At 41.1% G+C, this 23,887-nt stretch overlaps 1 protein-coding gene and 1 pseudogene across 9 annotated transcripts in view; both read left to right on the plus strand.

Moving 5' to 3' along the window:
* The window catches only part of USP8 (ubiquitin specific peptidase 8), a 76,946-nt gene that overhangs the window by 27,195 nt on the left and 25,864 nt on the right, over positions 1–23,887 (plus strand). For all 9 annotated transcript variants that reach the window (XM_024925692.4, XM_024925689.4, XM_055098942.2 and 6 more), the window contains 4 exons: positions 7,750–7,912; positions 11,026–11,068; positions 13,791–13,935; positions 20,380–20,542. In XM_024925692.4, the coding sequence (XP_024781460.1) occupies positions 7,750–7,912; positions 11,026–11,068; positions 13,791–13,935; positions 20,380–20,542 (514 nt within the window). The remainder of the gene's footprint in view (positions 1–7,749; positions 7,913–11,025; positions 11,069–13,790; positions 13,936–20,379; positions 20,543–23,887) is intronic.
* Positions 15,393–20,352, plus strand: LOC106633827 (small ribosomal subunit protein uS10-like; annotated as a pseudogene).

Raw genomic sequence — 23,887 nt, forward strand, 5'->3', positions numbered from 1 at the left:
GGGTGGGGTGGCAGGCAGCTGTAGTCCCAGCTACTCAGGAGGCTGAGGCAGGAGAATCGCTTCAGCCTGGGAGGCAGAGGTTGCAGTGAACTGAGATCTTGCCACTGCACTCTAGCCTGGGCAACAGAGTGAGACTCTGTCTCAAAAAAAGAAAATAACTCTCAACTTATAAAGGAAGTCATTAAGAAAATGATTCATTATTTAGATATTTACTTCTTATGGCCTGATAGAATGGCCCATCTTTCAGTGTAATAAGGTCCCTGTTGCTGAATAACCTCTGGATCCTTTCCAATTCTAAGGCTTTTTAAATGTACTTTGAATTTTCCTCTGTATAGGTTATTTTGCAGCTAGATGTGGAGAACCTTTTCACTGTTTTTCTCCCTGTCTGTCCTCTCCCAGCCTCCTGCCCCATGTTGGTGTCTTTCATGGACATTTAGAGCAACCCTGTGTGAACGTATCTTCATATCTGTCCTGTCCTAATTCTGTAATAAGTCAACCACAAAGCTCTTTTCCTCCTTTAAGTCTCTGAAATCTGCATGACTAGAATTTCTCTCGTCAGGCCGGCAGTCTGAGAATGGGCATGAGGGAGGGTATATGCTCTCTAGGTTTGGAGAATAGATTATAACTTTAAAGTGAAAGCCCTTAACATCTTGGGGTAGATTTTCTGCTAAATTCTGCCTAATCATCTGATGTCATGGTCTATGACCACGGAGGCGTGTGTGCCGAGTGGGGTCCGTGGCCCGCTGGCCCCTGTCCTAGGGGTGGCCGCATGGTCCCAGGTGCGGCCACTATAGACATAGCCCCAGATTCTGAAAAAAACGCTTTAGCAAAAAGACCTAGTGAGTGGCTAGAAAATAGATTTCAGTATCACCTGCCATTAAGGAATACTTGTTAAGCATTTATTTGCCTGTCCCGTTTCTTATTATTATCTTTTTTCATGGACACCTCTCATACCATAGACTTAATCCATTTCTGTTACATTCATGTTAGGGGAGGTCTTAGAGGTAATTTTGACCAAATCTGGAAGTATCAGAATCCTAGTAAAAGGGATTAAGTGGGTAAAAGGATCAGAAGTTAGTTTCAGAGAGCATGCCTCGCTCTCACTTCAGCTTACCAACTGAAATTGCAAAGTAGGAGAGACATCAGCTCTATTTAATTAGATTTATGGAGACTGTAGAACAAATCCAAGGTAGGGGGTAAGGTGTGGATAAGAGAAAAAAATAGGGAAAAAGAGAATCTTAAAGTTTTTTCATTTCTGCCCTCAAATTGGATTTAGGCTGACTGTGCTTACTTCTTAGGGCAGACAGTTCACATACTGTTCCAGCATAGAGCACTACTAGAGAAGAAATATAGAGCAGTAGGTAAGTGTACGGAGCCAGACTCCCTGGGTATGGATCCCAGTTTTTTTCTTATTAATTGTGTGAGCTTGGGCAAATTACTTAGCCTCCCTCTGCCTCAGTTTCCTCATCTGTAACTAGGATAATCATAAAACCTACCTCATAGTGCATTAAGAAAATTAACATTTACAAGCACTTAGATGGTGTCTGGCACATACCAAATACTCAATAAGTTTTTGTGCTATTATTTTTGTTGTTATTAACAGTGGAAGCATTCTTGTTCTGTAACACCTTTCGTCCTGGCACTCTAGTGATTTGCATTGAGGAGGCAAGGTAAAACAGTTGCATAATTTTGCTCTTGTTCCAAATCTTTCACTTCTGTTTCTAACAGTGAAATGATGCTAGCATATGAGATAGGCAGGAAAGTGGTGTTGATGTTTCCATAGAGATAATAGGAATACATGCTTGCTATTCTGTGACGAAGTTCTTAACACAGTGCAGTAGAGAAGTGGGGGAAGTGAGCATACCAGTAAGCAAGGTCCTGCTGGAGATTTGAGAATCCATTATCCCTGGTTATTGCCTAAGCAGATGGAATATGATGAAACATCTGTTTTTGTAAAATTCTATCTGAAGTTACTCCGTTTTTCTTTTCTCCTCTCACATCTATTGATGGGTTCATCATTCACTTTTGTTCCATTTATTTTATTTTAACACACTGATTTTCATAAATCTATTGTTTTTCCAGTAGAACTTTATAATTTATTTTGAAATATTTTCTAATTTCCCTTTCTTCCTTGACCCATGGGTCATTTAGAAATGTGTTGTTTAATTTCCACATATGTGGGATTCTTCTTATATCTTATTGATTTCTAATTTAATTTCATTGTGGCTAAAGAGGTTGCGTCCTTTTAAATGTATTCTTGTTTTATGGCTCAGCATATGGTCTCTTGGTGAACGTACCATGTGCACTTGCAAAGAAAATGTGGTTGTTGAATATACTGTTCTCTATATGTCATTTAGGTCAGAATGGCTGATAATGTTCAGATCTTCTTTGTCTTTACTGACTGTGGGATGGGGGTTCAAGTTGTAACAATTACTGAGAGAGTCATGTTAAAATATTTAACTGTATCTATTTATGCCTTTAGTTCTCTCAGCTTTTGTTTCATGTATTTTGAAATTCTATTTTTAGGCACATAGTTATAATTTCTTGATGAATTGACCTTTTTATCATTATGTCCCTCTTTACCTCTGGGAATATTCTTTTTTTTTTTTTTTTTTTTTTTTTTTTTGGAGACAGGGTCTCACTGTCCTGAAGGCTGGAGTGCAGTGGCATGATCTTGGCTCACTGCAACTCCCGCCCCCAGGTTCAAGCGATCCTCCCACCTCTGCCTCCCCAAGTAGCTGGGACTACAGGCACACACCACCATGCCTGGCTAATTTTTGTATTTTTTGGTAGAGATGGGGTTTTACCATGTTGGCCAGGCTGGTCTTGAATTCCTGACTTCAGGTGATCCGCCTGCCTTGGCCTCCCAAAGTGCTGCGATTACAGGCGTGAGCTACCACACCCTGCCCTCATCTTCATTCTTAAGGGATTTTAACTAGATACAGGATTCTAGGTTGGCAGGTTTTAATTTTCCCTTTTGTCACTTCAGAGCTGCTATTCCACTGTCTTCTGGCCTCCATTGTTTCTGATATTAAGCATTTTTCTGCCTCATTTTTATTTTCTTGCTGGAACTCCAGCTCTACATATGATAGACTTTTTTATTTTGTCCAATGAATCCCTAAGGATTTGTTCTTTTTATTTTGTTTTGTTTTGTTTTAATCATTTTCTCTTTGTTTTTCAGATTGGATAATTTTCTTTTTTTTTTTTTTTTTTTTCAGATGGAGTCTCACTCTGTCTCACCCAGGCTGGAGTGCAGTGGCACACGATCTTGGCTCGCTGCAGCCTCCACCTCCTGAGTTCAAGCAATTCTATCTTAGCCTCCCAAGTAGCTGGTACTACAGGTGTGTGCCACCACACCTGGCTAATTTTGTATTTTTACTAGAGATAGGGGTTTACCATGTTGGCCAGGCTGGTCTCAAACTCCTGACCTCAGGTGATCCACCCACCTCGGCCTCCCAGAGTGCTGGGATTACAGATGTGAGCCACCACGCCCAGCCTGGATTGAATAATATTTATCACTCTTTCATCTTTTTTTCTTTTGAGACAAGGTCTCACTCTGTTGCCCAGGCCGAAGTGCAGTGGCATGATCCTAGCTCACTGCATCCTCAAACTCCTGGGCTCAAGCAATCCCACCTCAGCCTCCTGAGTAGGTGGGACTAAAGGCACACACCTCTGCTCCTGGCTAATTTTATTTTTTATAGAGATGGGGTCTTTCTGTGTTGCCCAGGATGGTTCTCCCTTCAAATACTGACTCTTTACTTTGTCATCTCCAATTTTGTGTTGAGTGAATTTTTTTCAGTTATATGTTTCAATTCTAGAATTTCTTCCTTTTTTTGAGACAGAGTCTCACTCTGTTGTCGAGGTTGGAGTACAGTGGCGTGATCACAGCTCACTGCAAACTCAGCCTCCTGGCCTCAAGTGATTCTCCCACCTTCACCTCCTGAACAACTGGAACTACAGATGCACACCACCAGGCCCAGTTAGTTTTTTTGTGTTTTTTTGTAGAGACAGGGTTTCACCATGTTGCCCAAACTGGTCTCAAGCTCTGGGCTCAAGCAGTCCTCCTACCAGGGCCTCCCAAAGAGTTAGGATTATAGGCATGAGCCACTGTGCCCAGCCCAATTCTAGAATTTCTGTGTGGTTCTTTTTTATAGCGTCTATTATTTTTTTACAGAGATTTCCTATTTGTTCATTTATTACAAGCACATTTTCATTTACACCCTTGAGCATAGTTATAACAGCTGCTCTAAAATCTTTGTATGCTAAATGCATCATCTTGGAGTCAGTGTGCAGCACCTTTTCTCTTTTATTGTTGTCCTATTTTTCTTTTTTTGGTACTAGTAACTTTGGACATTGTGAACGATAAAATTATAGGCTCTGCATTCTTCTTTAGTCCTCTGAATAGTTTTGTTGTTGTTGTTGTTGTTGTTGTTTTCTCCCAGTAGGCAGTTAACTTGGCTATACTCAAACGTTAAGTTTTCTGTCTTGCCTATGGTAGGTGGCAACTGACATTCTTTTCAATTCTTCTAAACTTAGCTGGGCTCCTTAGTATCTGCTGCAGGTGTGCTTAATTCAGGTGTCAGGTGGCAATTTGGGCAAGTCTATACAAAGAATTTGGAACTCTGGTTCTCTGGGATTGGGGTCTTCATTGGAATTTTAGCTGTTTTCAGCAGTAAGGCCTGCCTTAGGTGTGAAACCATAAAAAATGGGAATCTTACTAATGCCCTTCCTTTCTTTCAAGTGTCAACCCCCATCTACTTTCTTCCTGATTATGGCAGTTTTCCAATGCCTTCAGGTAGTTATAGGTTACCCAGAGTTTATAGTTGTCTGTGAGAGGTTCAGAACAATGGAAACTACTAAGTCATTACCAAAATTAGAATTCTCTTTCCTACCTTTATTTTTTAAGGCGAAAGGATAGCATTTTTAAAGTAGTGTGTCGTGATCACCATGTTCCTGTCAATATTAGTGATCATTTCAGTCAATGGAATAAATAATTCAGAAGGAATTGCTAAGCGTAAAGATAGAAACTGCTTAGGCCAGGCGGGGTGGCTCATGCCTGTAATCCCAGCACTTTGGGAGGCCGAGGCAGGTGGATCACAAGATCAGGAGTTCAAGACCGGCCTAGCCAACATAGTGAAACCCCATCTCTACTAAAAATACAAAAATAATTAGCTGGCCGTGGTGGTGGGAGCTTGTCATCCCAGCCACTCGAGAGGCGGAGGCAAGGAGAAACGCTTGAACCTGAGATGCAGAGGTTTCAGTGAGCCGAGATCCCACCACTGCTCTCCAGCCCGGGTGACAGTGTGAGACTCCGTCTCAAAAAAAAAAAAAAAAAAATAACTGCTTAATGGCCGGGTGTGGTGGCTCGCCCCTGTAATCCCAGCACTTTGGGAGGCCGACGAGGGTGGATCACTTTAGACCAGGAGTTCGAGACCAGCCTGGCCAACATGGTAAGACCCCTTTTCTACTAAAAATGCAAAAATTAGCTGGGCACAGTGGCATGCGCCTGTAATCCCAGCTACTCGGGAGGCTGAGGCAGGAGAATTGCTTGAACCTGGAAGGTGGAGGTTGCAGTGAGCTGAGATCATGCCTCTGCACTCCTGCCTGGGCAACAGAGCGAGACTCTGTGAAAAAAAGAAAAAGAAAAAAAAGAAAAGAAATTAACTGCTTAAATATTTAGAGGAGAAGCATTGTTTTCCTTATATTTCTTCCACTTGAGGAATAGCACAGCTTTGTGTGACATGCTAATTTCTTCTCCAAGAGCTAAAGATGTAATTCTTGCTAAGTGCATGAATGATCTTATTGATAGATGGCACGTTTTTGGTCACTATTAACATGATGTTGAAAATATGTGGTACGAAATAATTTTGAGTTCAGAAGTCATTTTTAAAGTAAACTTAAAATTTTAAATATGTGAAGCTGGCACAGTTATTTGAATAGTCACCATTTCTATTGTATAGTTTTATCTGTTTATTTAGAAATTTTTCATTTTGGAATATTCACTCAAAAGAGCATATAAGACCAGGTGCGGTGGCTCACACCTATAATCTCAGCCTTTTGGGAGGCCGAGGCAGGTGGATCACCTGAGGTCAGGAGTTCGAGACCAGCCTGGCCAACATAGTGAAACCCCACCTCTACTAAAAATACAAAAATTAGGTGGGTGTGGTGGCACACACCTGTAGTCCCAGCTACTTGGGAGGTTGAGGCAGGAGAATCGCTTGAACCCAGGAGGCAGAGGTTGCAGTGAGCTGAGATCATGTGACTGTACCCCAGCCTGGGTGACAGAGTGAGACTCTGTCTCAAAAAAGAAAAAAAAAAAAAAAAAAAACAGCCAGCCACGGTGGCTCACACCTATAATCCCAGCACTTTGGGAGGCTGAGGCAGGTGGGTCACCTGAGGTTAGGAGTTTGAGACAAGCCTGGACACATGGTGAACCCTGTCTCTACTAAAAATACACAAATTGGCCAGGCATGGTGCTGTGTGCCTCTAGTCCCAGCTACTCAGGAGGCTGAGTCAGGAGAATTACTTGAACCTGGGAGATGGAGGTTGCAGTGAACCGAGATCATGCCAGTGCACTCCAGCCTGGGTGACAGAGCAAGACTCTGTCTCAAAAAAAAAAAAAAAAGAAAAGAAAAGAAAAAAGAAAAAAAGAGCATATAAAATGTAAAGATACAATAAAGAGAATAATAAAATGGAAACTATTGATTCGTCTTTTACTAATTATTGACCCTAGTCAATTATTTATTTTTTTCCTTTACATCTGTTTTACCTTCTCTCTCTCTGTCTTTAAATTTGAAGCTCACAGACATTGCCGAGCATTGATAATTAGGGCAAACAAGATTGCAGGTCTATGATAACGTACAGTCTGTCCTGGCAATAATAGCAAACATTGCCATTCGTTCATTTATTTATTTATTTAGGGATGGAGTCTCACTCTGTTACCTAGGCTGGAGTGCAGTCACGTGATCTCGGCTCACTGCATCCTCCGCCTTCCCAGTTCAAGTGATTCTCCTGCCTCAGCCTCCCAAGTAGCTGGGATTACAGACATGCACCACCACGCCCAGCTAATTTTGTATATTTAGTAGAGATGGGATTTCACCATGTTGGTCAGGCTGGTCTCGAACTCCTGACCTCACATGATCCGCCTGCCTTGGCCTCCCAAAGTCCTGGATTACAGATGTGAGCCACCGCACCCAGCCACCTATAATTTAGTAGGGAATAGTTCTAAATTCCTCAGATATCTGCTAACTGTAGTTCAGATAGCTGTTTAACTGCCAACAAGTTGGAAATTTCAGTGAAGTCATCCTTTAAAAAAATGTAACTTGGGACCTTGGTAAGACTTTCCACAGCTTTTTGAATGTTTGTTTTTACATTTTTATTCTAAATTATAAACATAAGTGTGATATTTGGACTGTTTCTTTTGCAGAAAGAATTAGGATTTTTCCTTTGAAAAGCAAATTGCAGCAGATTTGAATCAATATAAAAGGTTGAAATTAGTAGGAGAGAAAGAGCAAAAAGTACTAAATAATTTCAACTTGAGAACATACAGTTTCTTTTGAATAGTTCTGGGCAATTTGAAGTAAATCTACAGATGGCCTCAGGCGGCAGATGTGTGAATTGTGGTGGAGGGAGAAAGCATATAGCCATGAAATACCTCAAGGCAGGATACTAATTTTACAGAACTGAAACTCCTTTAATTTCCACGATTAACGCCAATAAAAGACAATCTTGACTTATTTTTTCAACTAGATATGAAGAAGCTGAAGTCCGGAAAAAACTTGAGGAAAAAGACAGGCAGGAGGAAGCACAGCGGCTACAACAAAAAAGGCAGGAAACAGGAAGAGAGGATGGTGGCACATTGGCTAAAGGCTATTTGGAGAATGTTTTGGATTCCAAAGACAAAACCCAAAAGGTATTTCAAATTTAATGTGTGAGTTAAAAGACCGTTTCTGCTTGTTAGATGATTTGCTTAAAAAGAGTTGAGATACCACTATAAAGTTCTTTTAGGCAACAAGGATGAAATTTAATGTTTTAATTAGAAATTTATTTAAGGCTGGGTATGGTGGCTCACGCCTGTAATCCCAGCACTTTGGGAGGCCGAGGCGGGCAGATCACTTGAGGCCAGGAGCTCGAAACCAGCCTGGCCAACATAGCGAAACCCCGACTCTACTAAAAATACAAAAGTTAGCTGGATGTGGTGGTGCGCGCCTGTAGTCCCAGCTACTCGAGAGGCTGAAGTAGGAGAATTGCTTGAACCCAGGAGGCAGAGGCTGCAGTGAGCTGAGATCGTACCACTCCACTCCAGCCTGGGCAACAGAGCAACACTCTTGTCTCAAAAAAAAAGAAAAGAATTTGAATTAAATATTCTAGCCTCAGTTGACTTCAGATTTTTCTGTGAATTTCTATGGCAATATTTTCTCTGCATTAATTCGTTTTTTAGCAGACATTATAAACTTAATCAGAGCAATAGAAAAATCATTTGAGCTGAGCTGTGATTTATTATATCTGCATTCTGGTCCTATGTCAAAACTTTTTTAACCACTCTGGGACTCAGTTTTCTTGTTTCCCAAATTATAGTCTTGAAATAGATGATTTTTAAGTTTCTTCTTTCTAATCATGTAATTTACATTAAAAGATTTAGTATACTACTTTGTTTGCTACCAAGCCTTTTATCTGTTTCTGAGGTCTCATTCTTTTTCCTTTGCTTTCTCCTTCTTTTTCTCCCCCAGTTCCCCCCGCGCTTTTTTTTTTTTTTTTTTTTTTTTGAGACAGAGTCTCATTCTTGTCGCCCAGGCTGGAATGCAATGGCGTGATCTCAGCTCACTGCAACCTCCGCCTCCCAGGTTCAAGCGATTCTCCTGCCTCAGCTTCCCAAGTAGCTGGGATTACAGGCGCCCGCCACCACACCCAGCTAATTTTTGTATTTTTAGTAGAGATGGGGTTTCACCATGTTGGCCAGGCTGGTCTCGAACTCCTGACCTCCAGTGATCTGCCTGCCTCAGCCTTCCAAAGTGCTGGGATTACAGGCATGAGCCACCACACCTGGCTCTTCTTTTTTTTTTTTTTTTTTTTTGAGACAGAGTTTCACTCTGTCGCTGAGGCTGGAGTGGAGTGGTGCGATCTCAGCTCGCTGCAACCTCTGCTTCCCGGGTTCAACTAATTCTCCTAGGCTTCAGCCTTTTGAGTAGCTGGGATTACAGGCACCCACCACCATGCCCAGCTAATTTTCGTATTTTTAGTGGAGATGGGGTTTCACCATATTGGCCAGGCTGTTCTTGAACTCCTGACCTCAAGTGATCTACCCACCTTGGCCTCCCAAAGTGTTGGGATTATAGGAGTGAGCCACCACGCCTGGCTTCTCCCATTTTTTCACATCTATTTAGTGACTACTTGTGGTCTTTTCAGCTACATCATCTCTTTGCTAAAAGCCATCAGTGACTTAGTCTGTAGCTGCCAGCTATCACCGTACCTCCCTTCCTTTACCTCCTCAGAAACTATTCTTCCTAAAATATAAGTTGAAATCCATGGGAAAATTTCTGCTTTGATTTTTTTCTTAGACATTTTGTAGCTTTCAGTTATCATTCTGTGTGGATCATCATTCCTTTCATTAAAAAGTCGTTGTTGGCTGGGTGTGGTGGCTCACACCTGTAATCCCAGCACTTTGGGAGGCCAAGGTGGGCAGGTCATTTGAGTCCAGGAATTTGAGACCAGCCTGGGCAACATGGAAAAACCCTGTCTCTACAAACTTTTTTTTTTTTGAGATGCAGTTTCGCTTTTGTTGCCCAGGCTGGAGTGCAGTGGCGCGATCTCAGCTCACTGCAACCTCCACCTCCCAGGTTGAAGCAATTCTCCTCCCTCAGCCTTCCAAGTAACTGGAATTATAGGAATGCACCACCACGCCCGGCTAATTTTATATTTTTAGTAGAGACAAGGTTTCTCCATGTTGGTCAGGCTGGTCTTGAACTCCCAACCTCAGGTGACCCGCCCACCTTGGCCTCCCACAGTGCTGGGATTACAGGCGTGAGCCACCGTGCCTGGCCTCTACAAACATTTTTTTTAAAAATTAGCCAGTCATGATAGTGCACACCTGTAGTCCCAGCTACTCAGGAGGCCAAGGTGGGAGGATCACTTGAGCCCAGGAGGTCCAGGCTGCAGTGATCATGCAACTGCACTCCAGCTTGAGCATTAGAGTGAGACCCTATCTCCAAAAAAAAAAAAAAAGGTCTAAGTGGGTCCTTTGTTTCCCCATCTGTAAAATGAGTTAGTACCATACAGGATTATCCCATGTTGTCTTGGTTAAAAAATGTAAACTACATAGGCCGGGCACGGCGGCTCATGCCTATAATCCCAGCACTTTGGGAGGCTGAGGCAGGCATATCACAAGGTCAAGAGATCAAGACCAGCCTGGCCAACATAGCAAAACCCCATCTCTACTAAAAATACAAAAATTAGCTGGGCGTGGTAGCACACGCCTGTAATCCCAGCTACTCAGGAGGCTGAGGCAGGAGAATTGCTTGAACCTGAGAGGCAGAGGTTGCAGTGTGCCAAGATGGCACCATTGCAATCCAGCCTGGCCACGGAGCAAGACTCCGTCTCAAAAAAAAAAAAAAAATGTAAACTACATAAGCAATACTTTGTATTAGTTCATTTTGCTTTAATTATGTGGTGGAGGACACTGAATGGGATAGCCAGAATTTTTGTTTGATTGTAAGAAGTACTTTCTAATCAAATTAAATACTAAATTTCTGTAGCAGTTTGTGCTGTTAAATTATATTTGGTCTTTAATTGAAGTAAATTTTGAGGAAATGTTCTATGATTCTGAAAGATTGCTAGTTATTTTAGCTGTTGTCTACTGCCAAAGAAACCTTTTAATATCATTATTATTCATCTGCGTTTTTATAAAAGGCCAGTACTCTGCACAGTTCGTTTCTTAGAGTTTCCATTTAAGAGAAGTAAATGAAGTATTAAAGTTGAATTTTTTGTGTCTATGAAAGTTGAAACTTTTTTCTTTTTCCTATGCAATAGAGCAATGGTGAAAAGAATGAAAAATGTGAGACCAAAGAGAAAGGTAAGTGTGTACAGAAGGAGGAAGTTGTTTTAGGTTCTAACTGAGATCTTTTAATCAGAATAAGCATCAGGTTTTATACAATGAGATTCTTAGCATTGTTGTCTAATCTCTATGTAAGCTTTATCATTTTTCCTAGTCTGTACAATTATATTGAAAATGTCTGAGGTTATTTTTATGTATTTATCATGGGGGATATTTTATGAATAATTTTAACCTTACATGTTAAACTGGTAATATGCAGTTGAAAAATGTCAAAACCAAAGCTTGTACTTGTTTTCTTTTCAACATGCAGTTTAGCAATAATGGTTAAGAGCATGGACTCTCAGAAGTCAAACTGCCGGAGTTTGAATACTGGTTCCTCCTCTCCCTTTCTGCCTGGTTTTCAGAATGTTGCTTAAACATTCTACCTTTGTTTCCTTGTCTGTAAAGTGGAGATAATAATAGTACTTATTTCATAGGGTTGTTGTCAGGGTTGTATGAGCTAATATATGTAAATTCTTAGAATACATGGTAAACTTTAAGTAGGACTTATTATCATTTATGACTAGGTTGTAGATTTAATTTTTTCTCCCCACATCCATCCTGTGGTCAAAGACTAAATTATTTAACAGTCATTTACATCCCCCATAAAAAAGAATCGAGGCCAGGCGCAGTGGCTCATTCCTGTAATCCCAGCACTTTGGGAGGCTCAGGCAGGAGGATTGCTTGAGCCCAGGAGTTCAAGACCAGCCTAGGTAACATGGTGAAACCCCTGTCTCTACAAAAAATACGAAAATTAGCTGGGTGTGGTGGTGGATGCCCGTAGTCCCATCTGCTCAGGAGGTTGAGGTGGGAGAATTGCTTGAGCCCGGGAGGTTGAGGCTGCAGTGAGCCATGATCACACCACTGTACTGCAGCCTATGACAGTGAGACCCTGTCTCAAATCCAAACCAGTAATATGGAAATTATCCATAGGTGGCATTGATGCTCTAGTGACAAATATGTGACCTAAACAAGACTTTGGAATTTCTCTTCATCTGCTAGAGACATTTTCCTCTCTCAGAAAAGGTTTACCTTGTCTACAGCCATACCACCTAACGCGCCCGATCTCGGGAGCGAAGCAGGGTCAGGCCTGGTTAGTACTTGGATCAGAGAAAAGGTTGAACTTAAACATAATTATAGGTAACAGTAAAATAAATTCTCTACTTAAAATATTGCCATACAACAATTATAAAAGTAAACTGAGTGTGCTATAAGGTACTTCCCTAAAAGCTGTTACTGATTCATTCCAAGATTAGTTTTTATGCATTTGTTCCTTTGTATGTCATCCTGCTTAAATGTTGTCCTTCTCAGCGGTTTGTTATCAACTTTTTTGGTCTGTTTTGTTAGCATACACTTGATGGCTAGAGATGGAAGGAGGATGATTATTAGCAGCTATAGGTCTTTTAGCATAGGAGCTACCGAGACTACTTTTCTTCTCACAGCTCACTGCTGAAACAGCTTTTTATATAATCTCAACTCTCTTGTAGTGCCTTTTAATCTTTCACTTCAGTAGAGCTAAGGAAAAATAGTAACATAGGGAATATTTATTTTGACAGATTGCTGCCCTCCCCCAAAAGTAAATAAATTAAATATTGCATTAGCTTTACTTAGTTTCCTTTTTGTTAGCCTTCTTAGAAAACAAAGTAATCTTTTTTCCTTCTGGCTGGGAGCTAACAAATGAACATCAAGTAGAATGAGAATTGGCAAATTTTTCTTAAAGGGATAGATGGTAAACATTTTAGGCTTGGGGAACCTTATGGGCTTGGAGAGCCCTGTGGTCTCTGACACAACTATTGATCTCTGCTGTTGCAGTATGAAAAAATGTGTAAACAAAGTAGTGTGGCAGTGATCCAGTAAAAACAGATGGCCATAGTTTTTCAACCTCTGATGTAGAATAGCAAGCTTTTGACTTGTTATTCTAAGAATACTTGGATATCTAAGTTTTTCAAAAAGCTACCGTAAGACTGCCATCAGAGACCTTTTGAATTTAGAACTTTTCCAGAATTTTAGAACCATAGATATTTCTTTCTTCCAGTTAGCATTTTTCTAATGTCTTAATTTTTGAAAACATACTATTTTCCTAAGACACATATATTAATGTTCTTTATTTTATGTTGGTAACAGAGTCAATACCAGGTGTAGCTGTAAACTCAACAGAAAGTTTTGATTTTTAAGTCTTTGTAAACAGAGCATCGAACTGGTTTCTTGATAAATGTTAAAAAAACAAGGCCAGGTATGTGGTGGCTCACGCCTGTAATCCCAACACTTTGGGAGGCCGAGGTGGGCAGATCACTTGAGGTCAGGAGTTCCAGACCAGCCTAGTCAACATGGTGAAACCCCATCTCTACTAAAAATACAAAAATTAGCCAGGCGTGGTAGCAGCCTGTGTTCCCAGCTACTCGGGAGGCTGAGGCAGGAGAATCACTTGAACCTGGGAGGTGGAGGTTGCAGTGAGCTGAGATCATGCCACTGCACTCCAGCCTGGGTTACAGAACGAGACCCTGTCTCAAGAAAAAAAACAAGTTGTATTTAATGTTAGTTTACAAGATAATAAATGGTATGATGGAGTAGTAAATATGTGGCATCCATATATATTCAGTATACTTTGCTCTTCTAGAAAAAGCTGTTTGTCCTATGTTTTGTGATGTCAGCACATCTTGTGCTGTTTCTTGTCACTTATACTGTCTCTCTCAATTCCAAGGAGCAATCACAGCAAAGGAACTATACACAATGATGACGGATAAAAACATCAGCTTGATTATAATGGATGCTCGAAGAATGCAGGATTATCAGGATTCCTGTATTTTACATTCTCTCAGTGTTCCTGAAGAAGCCATCAGTCCAGGGTGGGTTATTGTGTAGTAAAGTAGTAAACTGTGTAGTAAGTAGTAAACTGTGGACCTTAGTAAATGTTACTACTTAGCATCCAAGCTAAATGTGATAAAGTAGTCTTTTCCTGGTAACTTTTTAAATCTTTGCCTCTTTTTATGTGTGTGGGTGGTGGGGGAGGGGAGGGGGAGGTACATTTTAGGAGCAGAGGTTTAATAGGCAAAAGAAAGAGAAAGAAGAACTGCTCTCTCACTTTTGAGAGTGAGGGGTGCCCAAGTGGGATTTCCCTAAATCGTTGCTTCTTAAAGACACACTCCACCCTTTTTGAAGGTTGAAGTTACAGATTTGCTAACTTTTGATTTGGCTGTTTTCTCCTATTGGTGGTATTTAGAATCTTATCAAAAGAGAAATGAAGTTGCCTTTTCCCTCTCTCCCCAGATGTTTGTTAACTGATTTTTCCTATTATTTTCTGTTTATAAGCATGTGAATCGTATGTACCAAATTGATTAAAATAATGAACTAATTGAATTGTTTTACATACTGAAATTCCCTATGTTTTCTGTGATACACGCTACACAAATACTTTGTGTGTGCTTAAGTTAAAAGAGTATAGTCTCTGATGCCAGACTCTATTCAAATAACTGTCACTTACTAGTTGCATTATTACTAGGTAGTGACCTAACATTTCTAAGCTCAGGTTTCCATCTGTAAAATGGGGATAATAGTAGAACATATCTTACAGAGGTTTCAGGAGATTTAAATGAGAAACATTATATACACACACACACTTTAGCACAGGTCCTGGCACGAGTAAGGACTTAATTTAAATTTTTTTCTTTCTTTTTTGGTAAGAAGGCCTTTAACCTATGAAATAATTTAAAGTGACTTGCATGGGTATATTGTATATTGGAAATCATGGCATAGTGGCAGAGCTAAACCTCCAGATAAAGGGCTATTTTGACTATTTTGAGCATTCTTATGTAGATCCTATTACCTCTCTTGGTCTTGGTTTAAAATTATATATTTTTAAAATTAGGTAATAAAATTATATAGTTCTTGGCATATTGCAGATGCTTGATAAATGTTCGACCTGAAGCATAGAGTGCTTTGTAAATAAGCTATTTAAAAATTAGAGCTCTTAGGCCGGGCACAGTGGCTCACACCTGTAATCCCAGCACTTGGGGAAGCCAAGGCAGGCGGATCACTTGAGGTCAGGAGTTCCAGACCAGCCTGGCCAACATGGTGAAACCCCATCTTTACTAAAAATACTTCAGCCAGGTGAGGTGGCGCATGCCTATAATCCCAGCTACTCGGGAGGCTGAGGCAGGAGAGTGGCATGAACCCAGGAGGCGGAGGTTGCAGTGAGCCGAGATCACGGCACTGCACTCCAGCCTGGGCTACAGAGGGAGACTCTGTCTCAAAAAAAAAAAAAATTAGAGCTCTTTGAGGAAGACGCTGTTGAAGGTAGTGCTGAGCTGTGGTCAGCCCGCTCCTGCTCCTGCTGTACTGCTGTTGCTCTCGCAGAGGAACCGGTCGGTCAGGAAGCCGCACAGCAGCCGTGGCTTTTAAAGATGCTGGAAAAACACCCATGGAGCCGGAGATAGCAATTCACTGAATTCGAATCACTCTCTATGAGCCACAGCATAAAATCCCTGGAGAAGGTGTGTGCTGACTTGATCAGAGGAGCAAAGAAAAAGAATCTCAAAGTGAAAGGACCAGTTCAAATGCCTACTAAGACTTTGAGAATCGCTACAAGAAAAACTCCTTTTGGTGACGGTTCTAAGACATGGGATCATTTCCAGATGAGAATCCACAAACAACTCATTGACTTGCACATCCTTTCTGAGATTGTTAAGCAGATTACTTCCATCAGTACTGAGCCAGGAGTTGAGGTGGAAGTCACCATTGGAGATGCTTAAGTCAACTATTTTAATAAATTGATTACTGGTTGTTAAAAAAATATATATTAGAGTGCTCAGTCTAATTAAACATGTGAATATATTCCCAGGATTTGAACAGACGAAGTTATAATTAGTCTTTGGGTAGTCTAATCTGTATTAATAGAGAGCTCGTGGTCGTTATTACTGAGTTTACATGGAAGTTTCCCAAAATGTGAGATTTGGACTACTATGAAACTCAAGATGATTTTAGGTTGAAGATTAAAGAACAATGAAATGCATACTGAGAAAATTATTCTCTTTTAATTTATGTTACAGTCCTTTTGAGTTAGTTTAAAGGAGTTTCAGTTTGGTGCTAGTATATCTTTTAAATACTTGCTTATCTCTCTTAACTGAAGGGAACAGGTCTCAGAGCTTTCTGTAGGTTACAGTACCTACAACTAGCTGATAGTGATTACTGTATTTTTTCATTATCTATTTTTATTTATTTATTTTTGAGACAGGGTCTCACTCTGTGCCTGGGTTGGAGTGCAGTGGCATGATTACAGCTCACCGCAGCCTTGACCTCCTGGGTTTAGATGATCCTCTCACCTCAGCCTCCTGGGTAGCTGGGACTACAGGCACATGCCACCATGCCCAGCTGATTTTTGTATTGTTTTGTAGAGACGGGGTTTTGCCACATTGCCCAGACAGCTCTCAAACTCCTGGGCTCAAACAATCCTCCCACCGTAGCCTCCCAGAGTGCTGGGATTATAGATGTGAGCCATTGCACCTGGCCTATCTGTTCTTAAAATTTTAAGCTTTTTATTTTATTGTATTTATTTTAATTTTTTAAATTTTAATTTAATTTATTTTTATTAATTTATTTTTGAGACAGAGTCTTGCTCTGTCGCCCAGGCTGGAGTGCAATGGTGTGATCTCGGCCAACTGCAGCCTCCACCTCCCGGGTTCAAGAGATTCCTTCTGCCTCAGCCCCCTGAGTAGCTGGGATTACAGGCGTGTGTCACCTTGCCCAGCTAATTTTTTAATTTTTACTAGACACTGGGTTTCACCATGTTGGCCAGGCTGGTCTCGAACTCCTGACCTCAAATGATCCACCTGCCTTGGCCTCCCAAAGTGCTGGGATTACAGGTGTGAGCCACTGTACCTGGCCTTTTTTTTTTTTTTTTTTTTTTTTTTTGAGACAGGGTCTTGCTGTGTTGCTCAGGCTGGAGTGCAGTTGTACAATCTTGGCTCACTGCAACCTCTGCCTTCTGGGTTCAATTGATCCTCATGTCTCATGTCTCAGCCTCCCAAGTGGCTGGGATTACAGGTGTGCGCCACCACACCCGGCTAATTTTTGTATTTTTAGTAGACACAGGGTTTCACTATGTTGGCCAGGCTGGTCTTGAACTCCTGGCCTCAAGTGATCCACCGGCATCGGCTTCCCAAAGTGCTGGGATTACAGGTGTGAGCCACGGTGCCCAGCCTATTTCTTTTTTAAACTTTTATTTTAGGTTTGGTGGTACATGTGAAGGTTTGTTACATAGGTAAACGTTTTCACGGGGGTTTGTTGTACATACATATTTTATCACCGAGGTATTAAGCTCAGTACCCAATAGTTATCTTTTCTGCTCCTCTCCCTCCTCTTACACTCCCCCCTCAAGTAGACCCCAGTGTCTGTTGTTTCCTTCTTTGTGTTCATAAGTTCTTACCGTTTAGCTCCCATATTCTTAACTTTTAATACATTATAGTATATATACCGAAGTACTCCTGTCTTAAGTGTCTAGCCCAATGAATTTTCATTAACTGAATGCACCCACTTAATTAGCATCCAGACCAAGAAACAATGTTATCATCCCCCCTGAACCCGATATACCCCCTGTAAGTTACTACCCGTATCCCACTGCCCAAGGAAACCACCAGTTTCTAACAGAATATATTCTTTTTGTCTGCTTTTGTACTTTATATAAATGGAATTTATAATATGTAGTCTTTTATATCTGTCTTCTATACCCAACCTGTGTTTGTGACAGTCATCTTTGTTATTGTGTGTAGTTGTAGTTTGTTCATTCTCATTGCCATATGATGTTCTGTTGTGTGAATATAGTGCAATTTACTTAAATATTTTATTTATCTTCAGACATACCTTTTACTTATTGGATATGATTTCGTTTTTTCATGTATTTAGGGCTATACAATTTCCTATGAAATTTATTTAAGTAAAAAATTATTTTTAATTAAATTAAATTTAATAAAAGACAAGTAGAGCAGAGTTGGAGCAGATTGTGAAGATGGTACATAAAAGACAGAAGTTTGAGAAATGTTGGCTGATACTGTTGTTTCCCAAAGTGTTTTCTGTAGAATACTAATCCTGAAAACAGTATTTAGGTAAATATACCCCTAGGGTTGGAAATAGTCTTTAAGAATATCACATTTTATTTTTTTTCCTTCTTTGTTGACCAAGCATCCTTCTGATCTGTGTACATCAGGAGAGGATATTAGTAGACAATATTTTATATTTCTTCTACTTCTTTACTTCCTGGAAGATACAGTAACCAACATTATTATATAGGAACTGGATTTCAAAATTAAAATGATCTTATTTGGTTTTACTTGTGGATAAAAGTTGTACCAGTCCGGCCCAGCTTGCCAGTATCGTCAGTTAAATATTGAAATGCCACTATATACTAAGTGCTTTGCTAAGAATAATATGGAGCTCCTTACCCAGAGGTGTAAATCTGTATTATTCACTCATTCAATTATTAAATCCAATTTTTTTTTTTTTTTTTTGAGACAGAGTCTCACTCTTCACCCAGGCTGGAGTGCAGTGGCATGATCTCAGCTCACTGCAACCTCCACCTCCAAGGTTCAAGCTATTCTCCTGCCTCAGCCTCCTGAGTAGCTGGGACTCCAGTCATGCACCACCACTTCCAGCTAATTTTTGTATTTTTAATTAGAGACAGGGTTTCGCCATGTTGGCCAGGCTGGTCTCGAACTCCTGACCTCAGGGGATCAGCCAGCCTTGGCCTCCCAAAGGGCTGGGATTACAGGTGTGAGCCACCGCGTCCAGCTGATTAAACCAATATTCACTGAACACTTTCTGTGGGCTGGGTTACTGTGTTCTAAGTGCTGGGCTAAGCCATTGAACAAACAAAAAATTGTCTTTGGAGCTTTTAACAGAGAGGTGAGATAGGTAAGACGTACAATAAAAGCTTGAAATGTTTAGTTTGTCTTATGTTGAGTGCCTTGGAAATGGGAATGTCATGTGTGCCTGTGCATGTGTGTGTGTTTAGAAAGGCCTCACAGAGAAGTTATTAGCAAATCTTGAAGAAATAAGGGAAATGAGTGATGCAGCTATCTGAGGGAAGCAGATTCCAGACAGGGATAAAGCAAGAGCAGAGGCCCTTAGGGAAGAGCATGCCTGGATGAACCAGGAATAACAAGCCAGTGGCTGGAGCGAGTGAAGGGGGCCAGTAGTTAGAGATGAGGACATTGAGGCTTGAGGGTGTATGTCTGTGGCAGGCCATTGTGAGGACTTTAGCTTTTTTTTTTTTTTTTTTTTTGAGACAGAGTCTTGCTTTGTTGCCCAGGCTGGAGTGCAGTGGCATGATCTTGGCTCAGTGCAGCCTCCGCCTCCCAGGTTCAAGCAATTCTGCCTCAGCCTCCTCGCCTCCTCAGTAGCTGGGATTACAGGCGCCTGCCACCATGCCCGGCTAATTTTTGTATTTAGTAGAGATGGGGTTTTACCATGTTGGCCAGGCTGGTCTTGAACTCCTGACCTCAGGTGATCCACCCGCCTCAGCCTCCCAAAGTGCTGGGATTACAGGCATGAGCCACCATGCCCAGCCGGACTTTAGCTTTTATGTGAGCAAACGATGATGTGAACATTGTGCTTTAATGGAGAGTTGGTGTTATTCACAGTTGACGGTTTTAAGAGGCAGCATAGCAAAGAACATGTACATGAGCCAGATTGCCTGAATTTTAATTCTGGCTCCACTTACCTTGAGCGAGTCACTTAATCTGTTCATGCCTCAGTTTCCCCAAAATAGAAATAATAATGTTCATCTTACAGGATTGTTGTGAAGACTCAATGAGTTCAATGAGAATAAAGCATTTAGAACAGTATCTGGCACATGGTAAATGCTATATGTGTTTGTTGAATAAACATCCTGGTATATGGTGGACTATTAATTATATAGGTATAAGAGAACTGAAATATGAATAATATTACCCAGGTGATTCCCCAGTTTATATTTGGCTGAAAGAGGAGCTCAGATAATTTTCTCTGTTTTCAGTTTTGCTCCCCCCTTGACTTTTTTTAAAAGGTCAGAATGAAAAGAATTCAGTCTTCTTTTAGTCTCTAATAACTACTAAAACTGTGTTCCAATATTATACAGTAGTGAAGGGGTTAAACATGTTAGGCTGTTTAATATCTTAATATATAACCTCACCTTAGAAAGGAATCTACTTAAAATTTGCTATGGTGTGGTAAAGACTGTGGAACAAAACCGAGTGTCTTCTGTTAGTATATTAGGACCTCTTGTTGACTTTTGCCCCAATTTAAATATTAATACATTTCAGAGTCACTGCTAGTTGGATTGAAGCACACCTGCCAGATGATTCTAAAGACACATGGAAGAAGAGGGGGAATGTGGAGTATGTGGTACTTCTTGACTGGTTTAGTTCTGCCAAAGATTTACAGATTGGAACAACTCTCCGGAGTCTGAAAGATGCACTTTTCAAGGTATGCAAGTTTCATTGTTAGTTTATTGTAATTGCAGGGCATCTCTGGTTGTTAGAAAGGCATGTTAATTAGTTGTTATCTTAAATACTAAAAGATTCATCATGCCTTTTTTTTTTTTTGAGACTGAGTCTCACTCTGTTGCCCAAGCTAGAGTACAGTGGCGTGATCTCAGCTCACTGCAACCTCCGCGTCCCAGGTTCAAGCGATTCTCCTGCCTCAGCCTCCTGAGTAGCTGGGACTGCAGGCGTGAGCCACCACACCAGGCTAATTTTTGTATTTTTAGAAGAGAGGGGGTTTCACCATGTTGGCCAGGCTGGTCTCGAACTCCTGACCTCAGGTGATCCACCTGCCTTGGCATCCCAGAGTGCTGGGATTACAGGCTTGAGCAGCTGCGCCCAGCCCATCATGCTTTGATTGTAGAATTTTTTATAAATTCAGGTTTAAAAGATTTGTTTTGGCTGGGTGTGGTAAAATTAAAACTTAGGTGGGAAAAGATCTTATAAGATTACAAGATGGCCAGGCGCGGTGGCTCACGCCTGTAATCCCAGCACTTTGGGAGGCTGAGGTGGGTGGATCACGAGGTCAGGAGATCGAGACCATCCTGGCTAACACAGTGAAACCCCATCTCTACTAAAAAATACGAAAAAATTAGCCGGGCGCAGTGGCGGGGGCCTGTAGTCCCAGCTACTCGGGAGGCTGAGGCAGGAGAATGGCAGGAACCCGGGAGGCAGAATTTGCAGTGAGCAGAGATCACACCACTGCACTCCAGCCTGGGAGACAGAGCGAGACTCTGTCTGGAAAAAAAAAAAAAAAAAAAAGATTGCAAGGCAGGGCCAGGCGTGGTGGCTCATGCCTGTAATCCCAACACTTTGGGAAGCTGAGGCGGGCAGATCACCTGAGGTCAGGAGTTCAAGACCAGCTTGACCAACATGGAGAAACCTCGTCTCTGCTAAAAACAAAAAATTAGTCGGGCATGGTGGTGTGCACCTGTAATCCCAGCTACTCAGAAGGCTGAGGTAGGAGAATCGATTGAACCCGGGAGGTGGAGGTTGCGGTCAGCCAAGATCACACCATTGCACTCCAGCCTGGGCAACAAGAGCGGAACTCTGTCTTACACACACACAAAAAAAGATTACAAGGCAGAAGACAGGCAGAAATATTTACAACACATATGGCAGTGGTTTAAAATACCTAAAATCCAAAGAGCTTCTACAAATAAGAAAAATACTTAAGATAAAATAGTAAAATAAGTCGTGGGCACAGATAGCCATGAACAGAAAGTGAAATGCAAGTGGACGTAACCATAAAAATGGCAACTTTACTAGTATCAGATAAATGCACATTAAAACGAGTGCCATTTTCACTGATCAAGTTAACAAAGGTTTAAAAAATAATACGGTTGTCCTCAGTATTTGTGGGGGATTGATGCTAGGACCCCCCACAAATAACAAAATCCATGGATATTCAAGTTTCTTACATAAAATGGTATAGTATTTGCATATAAACTACACATATTCTCTCATATAATTTAAATCTTCTGTAGATTCCTTATAATAACTAATAAAAAGTAAGTGCTTTGTAAATAGTTGTTATACCATATTGTTTGGAGAATAGTGACAAGAAAAAAGTCTGTACATGCTCAGTACAGACATAACCATCATAGGCCTAACTATATATTTTTTAAATTTATTTGTTTTAATTTTAATTTTTATTTTTTTAAGAGACAAGGTTTTTCTCAGTCACCTAGACTTGAGTGCAGTGGCACAATCATAGCTCACTGCAGCCTTGAACTCCTGGCTCAAGTGATCCTACTGCCTCAGCCTCCTGAGTAGCTGGGACTACAGGTACGCACCATGCCTGGCTAATTTTTTAAAATTTTCTAGTAGAGACAAGGTATTGCTATGTTGCCCAGGCTAGTCTCAAACTCCTGGCCTCAAGCATTCCTCCCACCTTGGCCACCCAAAGTGTTGGGATTACAGGCGTGCACCACTGTGTTGGGCATCTAAGTATATATATATTTTTTAAATTTTAATTTAATTTTATTTATTTCGAGATGGAGTCTCACTCTGTCACCCAGGCTGGAGTGCAGTGGTGCAATCTTGGCCCACTGCAACCTCTGCCTCCCAGGTTCAAGCAATTCTCCTGCCTCATCCTTTCCAAGTAGCTGGGATTACAGGCGCCCACCATCATGCCCAGCTAATTTTTTACTTACTGTTTTTTGAAGACATATCTTACTCTGTTGCCCAGGCCAAAGTGCAGTGGTGCCTTCTCAGCTCACTGCAGCCTTGACATCCTGTGCTCAGGTAGTCCTCCCAACTCAGCCTCCTGAGTAGCTGAGGCGTGCGTCACCATCCTAGCTAATTTTATTTTATTTTATTTTTGTAGAGATGAGATTTCACTATGTTGCCCAGGCTGGTCTCAAAACTCCTGGGCTCAAACAATCTCCTGCCTCAGCCTCCCACAGTGCTGGTATTACAGGTGTGAGCCACCACACCCAGTCAATTTGTTAAATTATTAACAATGATAGCACTGAATGCTGGTGAGCATGTGGTGAGAAGAAAACTCATTCTGCTGGTAGGAGGGTCAGTTGATTGCCCTTCAGAAAGTAGGTCTTAAAAGCCTTAGAACAATTCATGCTATGACATAGGGAACCCAGAAATATACCTAAGTATGGGACAATTATATGAAACTGCCAGTATTCAACTGGCATTGACCTACAAATGGCAGTTTGGCAGTTTCATAAAGTTCAAACTAAGATATGTGAATGATTAGTGTATGATAAAGGTGACATAAATCAATGAGGAAAAGATGGATTGAAATGAATGGTTTGGGGACAACTGCCCAGCCAGTAAATAAAAGAGAATGGATCCCTACCTTATTTCTTAGACCAAACTACATCTCAAATGAATAGAAGATATAAATGTATAGATTGAAACAGCAAACTATTAGGAGAAAGCATTGGTATTTTTTAGTACCTTGATGTCAAATCAAGATGTCATAAAGGAAAATGAAGACTGTGTTTATGGCTGGCCGCGGTGGCTCACACCTGTGATCCCAGCACTTTGGGAGGCTGAGGCAGGTGGATCACTTGAGGTCAGAAGTTGGAGACCAGCCTGGCCAACATGGTGAAACCCCATCTCTACTAAAATTACAAAAATTTGCCGGGCATGATGGCGGGCGCCTGTGATCCCAGGTACTGAGGAGGCTGAGGCAGGAGAATTGCTGGAACCCAGTGGGCAGAGGTTGCAATGAGCCGAGATCGCGCCACTTCACTCCAGCCTGGGCAAAAGAACGAAACTCCATCTCAAAAGACATTTAACTATGTTTAAAAAACAAAAACATAAA

The sequence above is a fragment of the Pan paniscus genome, chromosome 16, assembly GCF_029289425.2.
Source record: "Pan paniscus chromosome 16, NHGRI_mPanPan1-v2.0_pri, whole genome shotgun sequence".
Classification (NCBI taxonomy): Eukaryota; Metazoa; Chordata; class Mammalia; order Primates; family Hominidae; genus Pan; species Pan paniscus.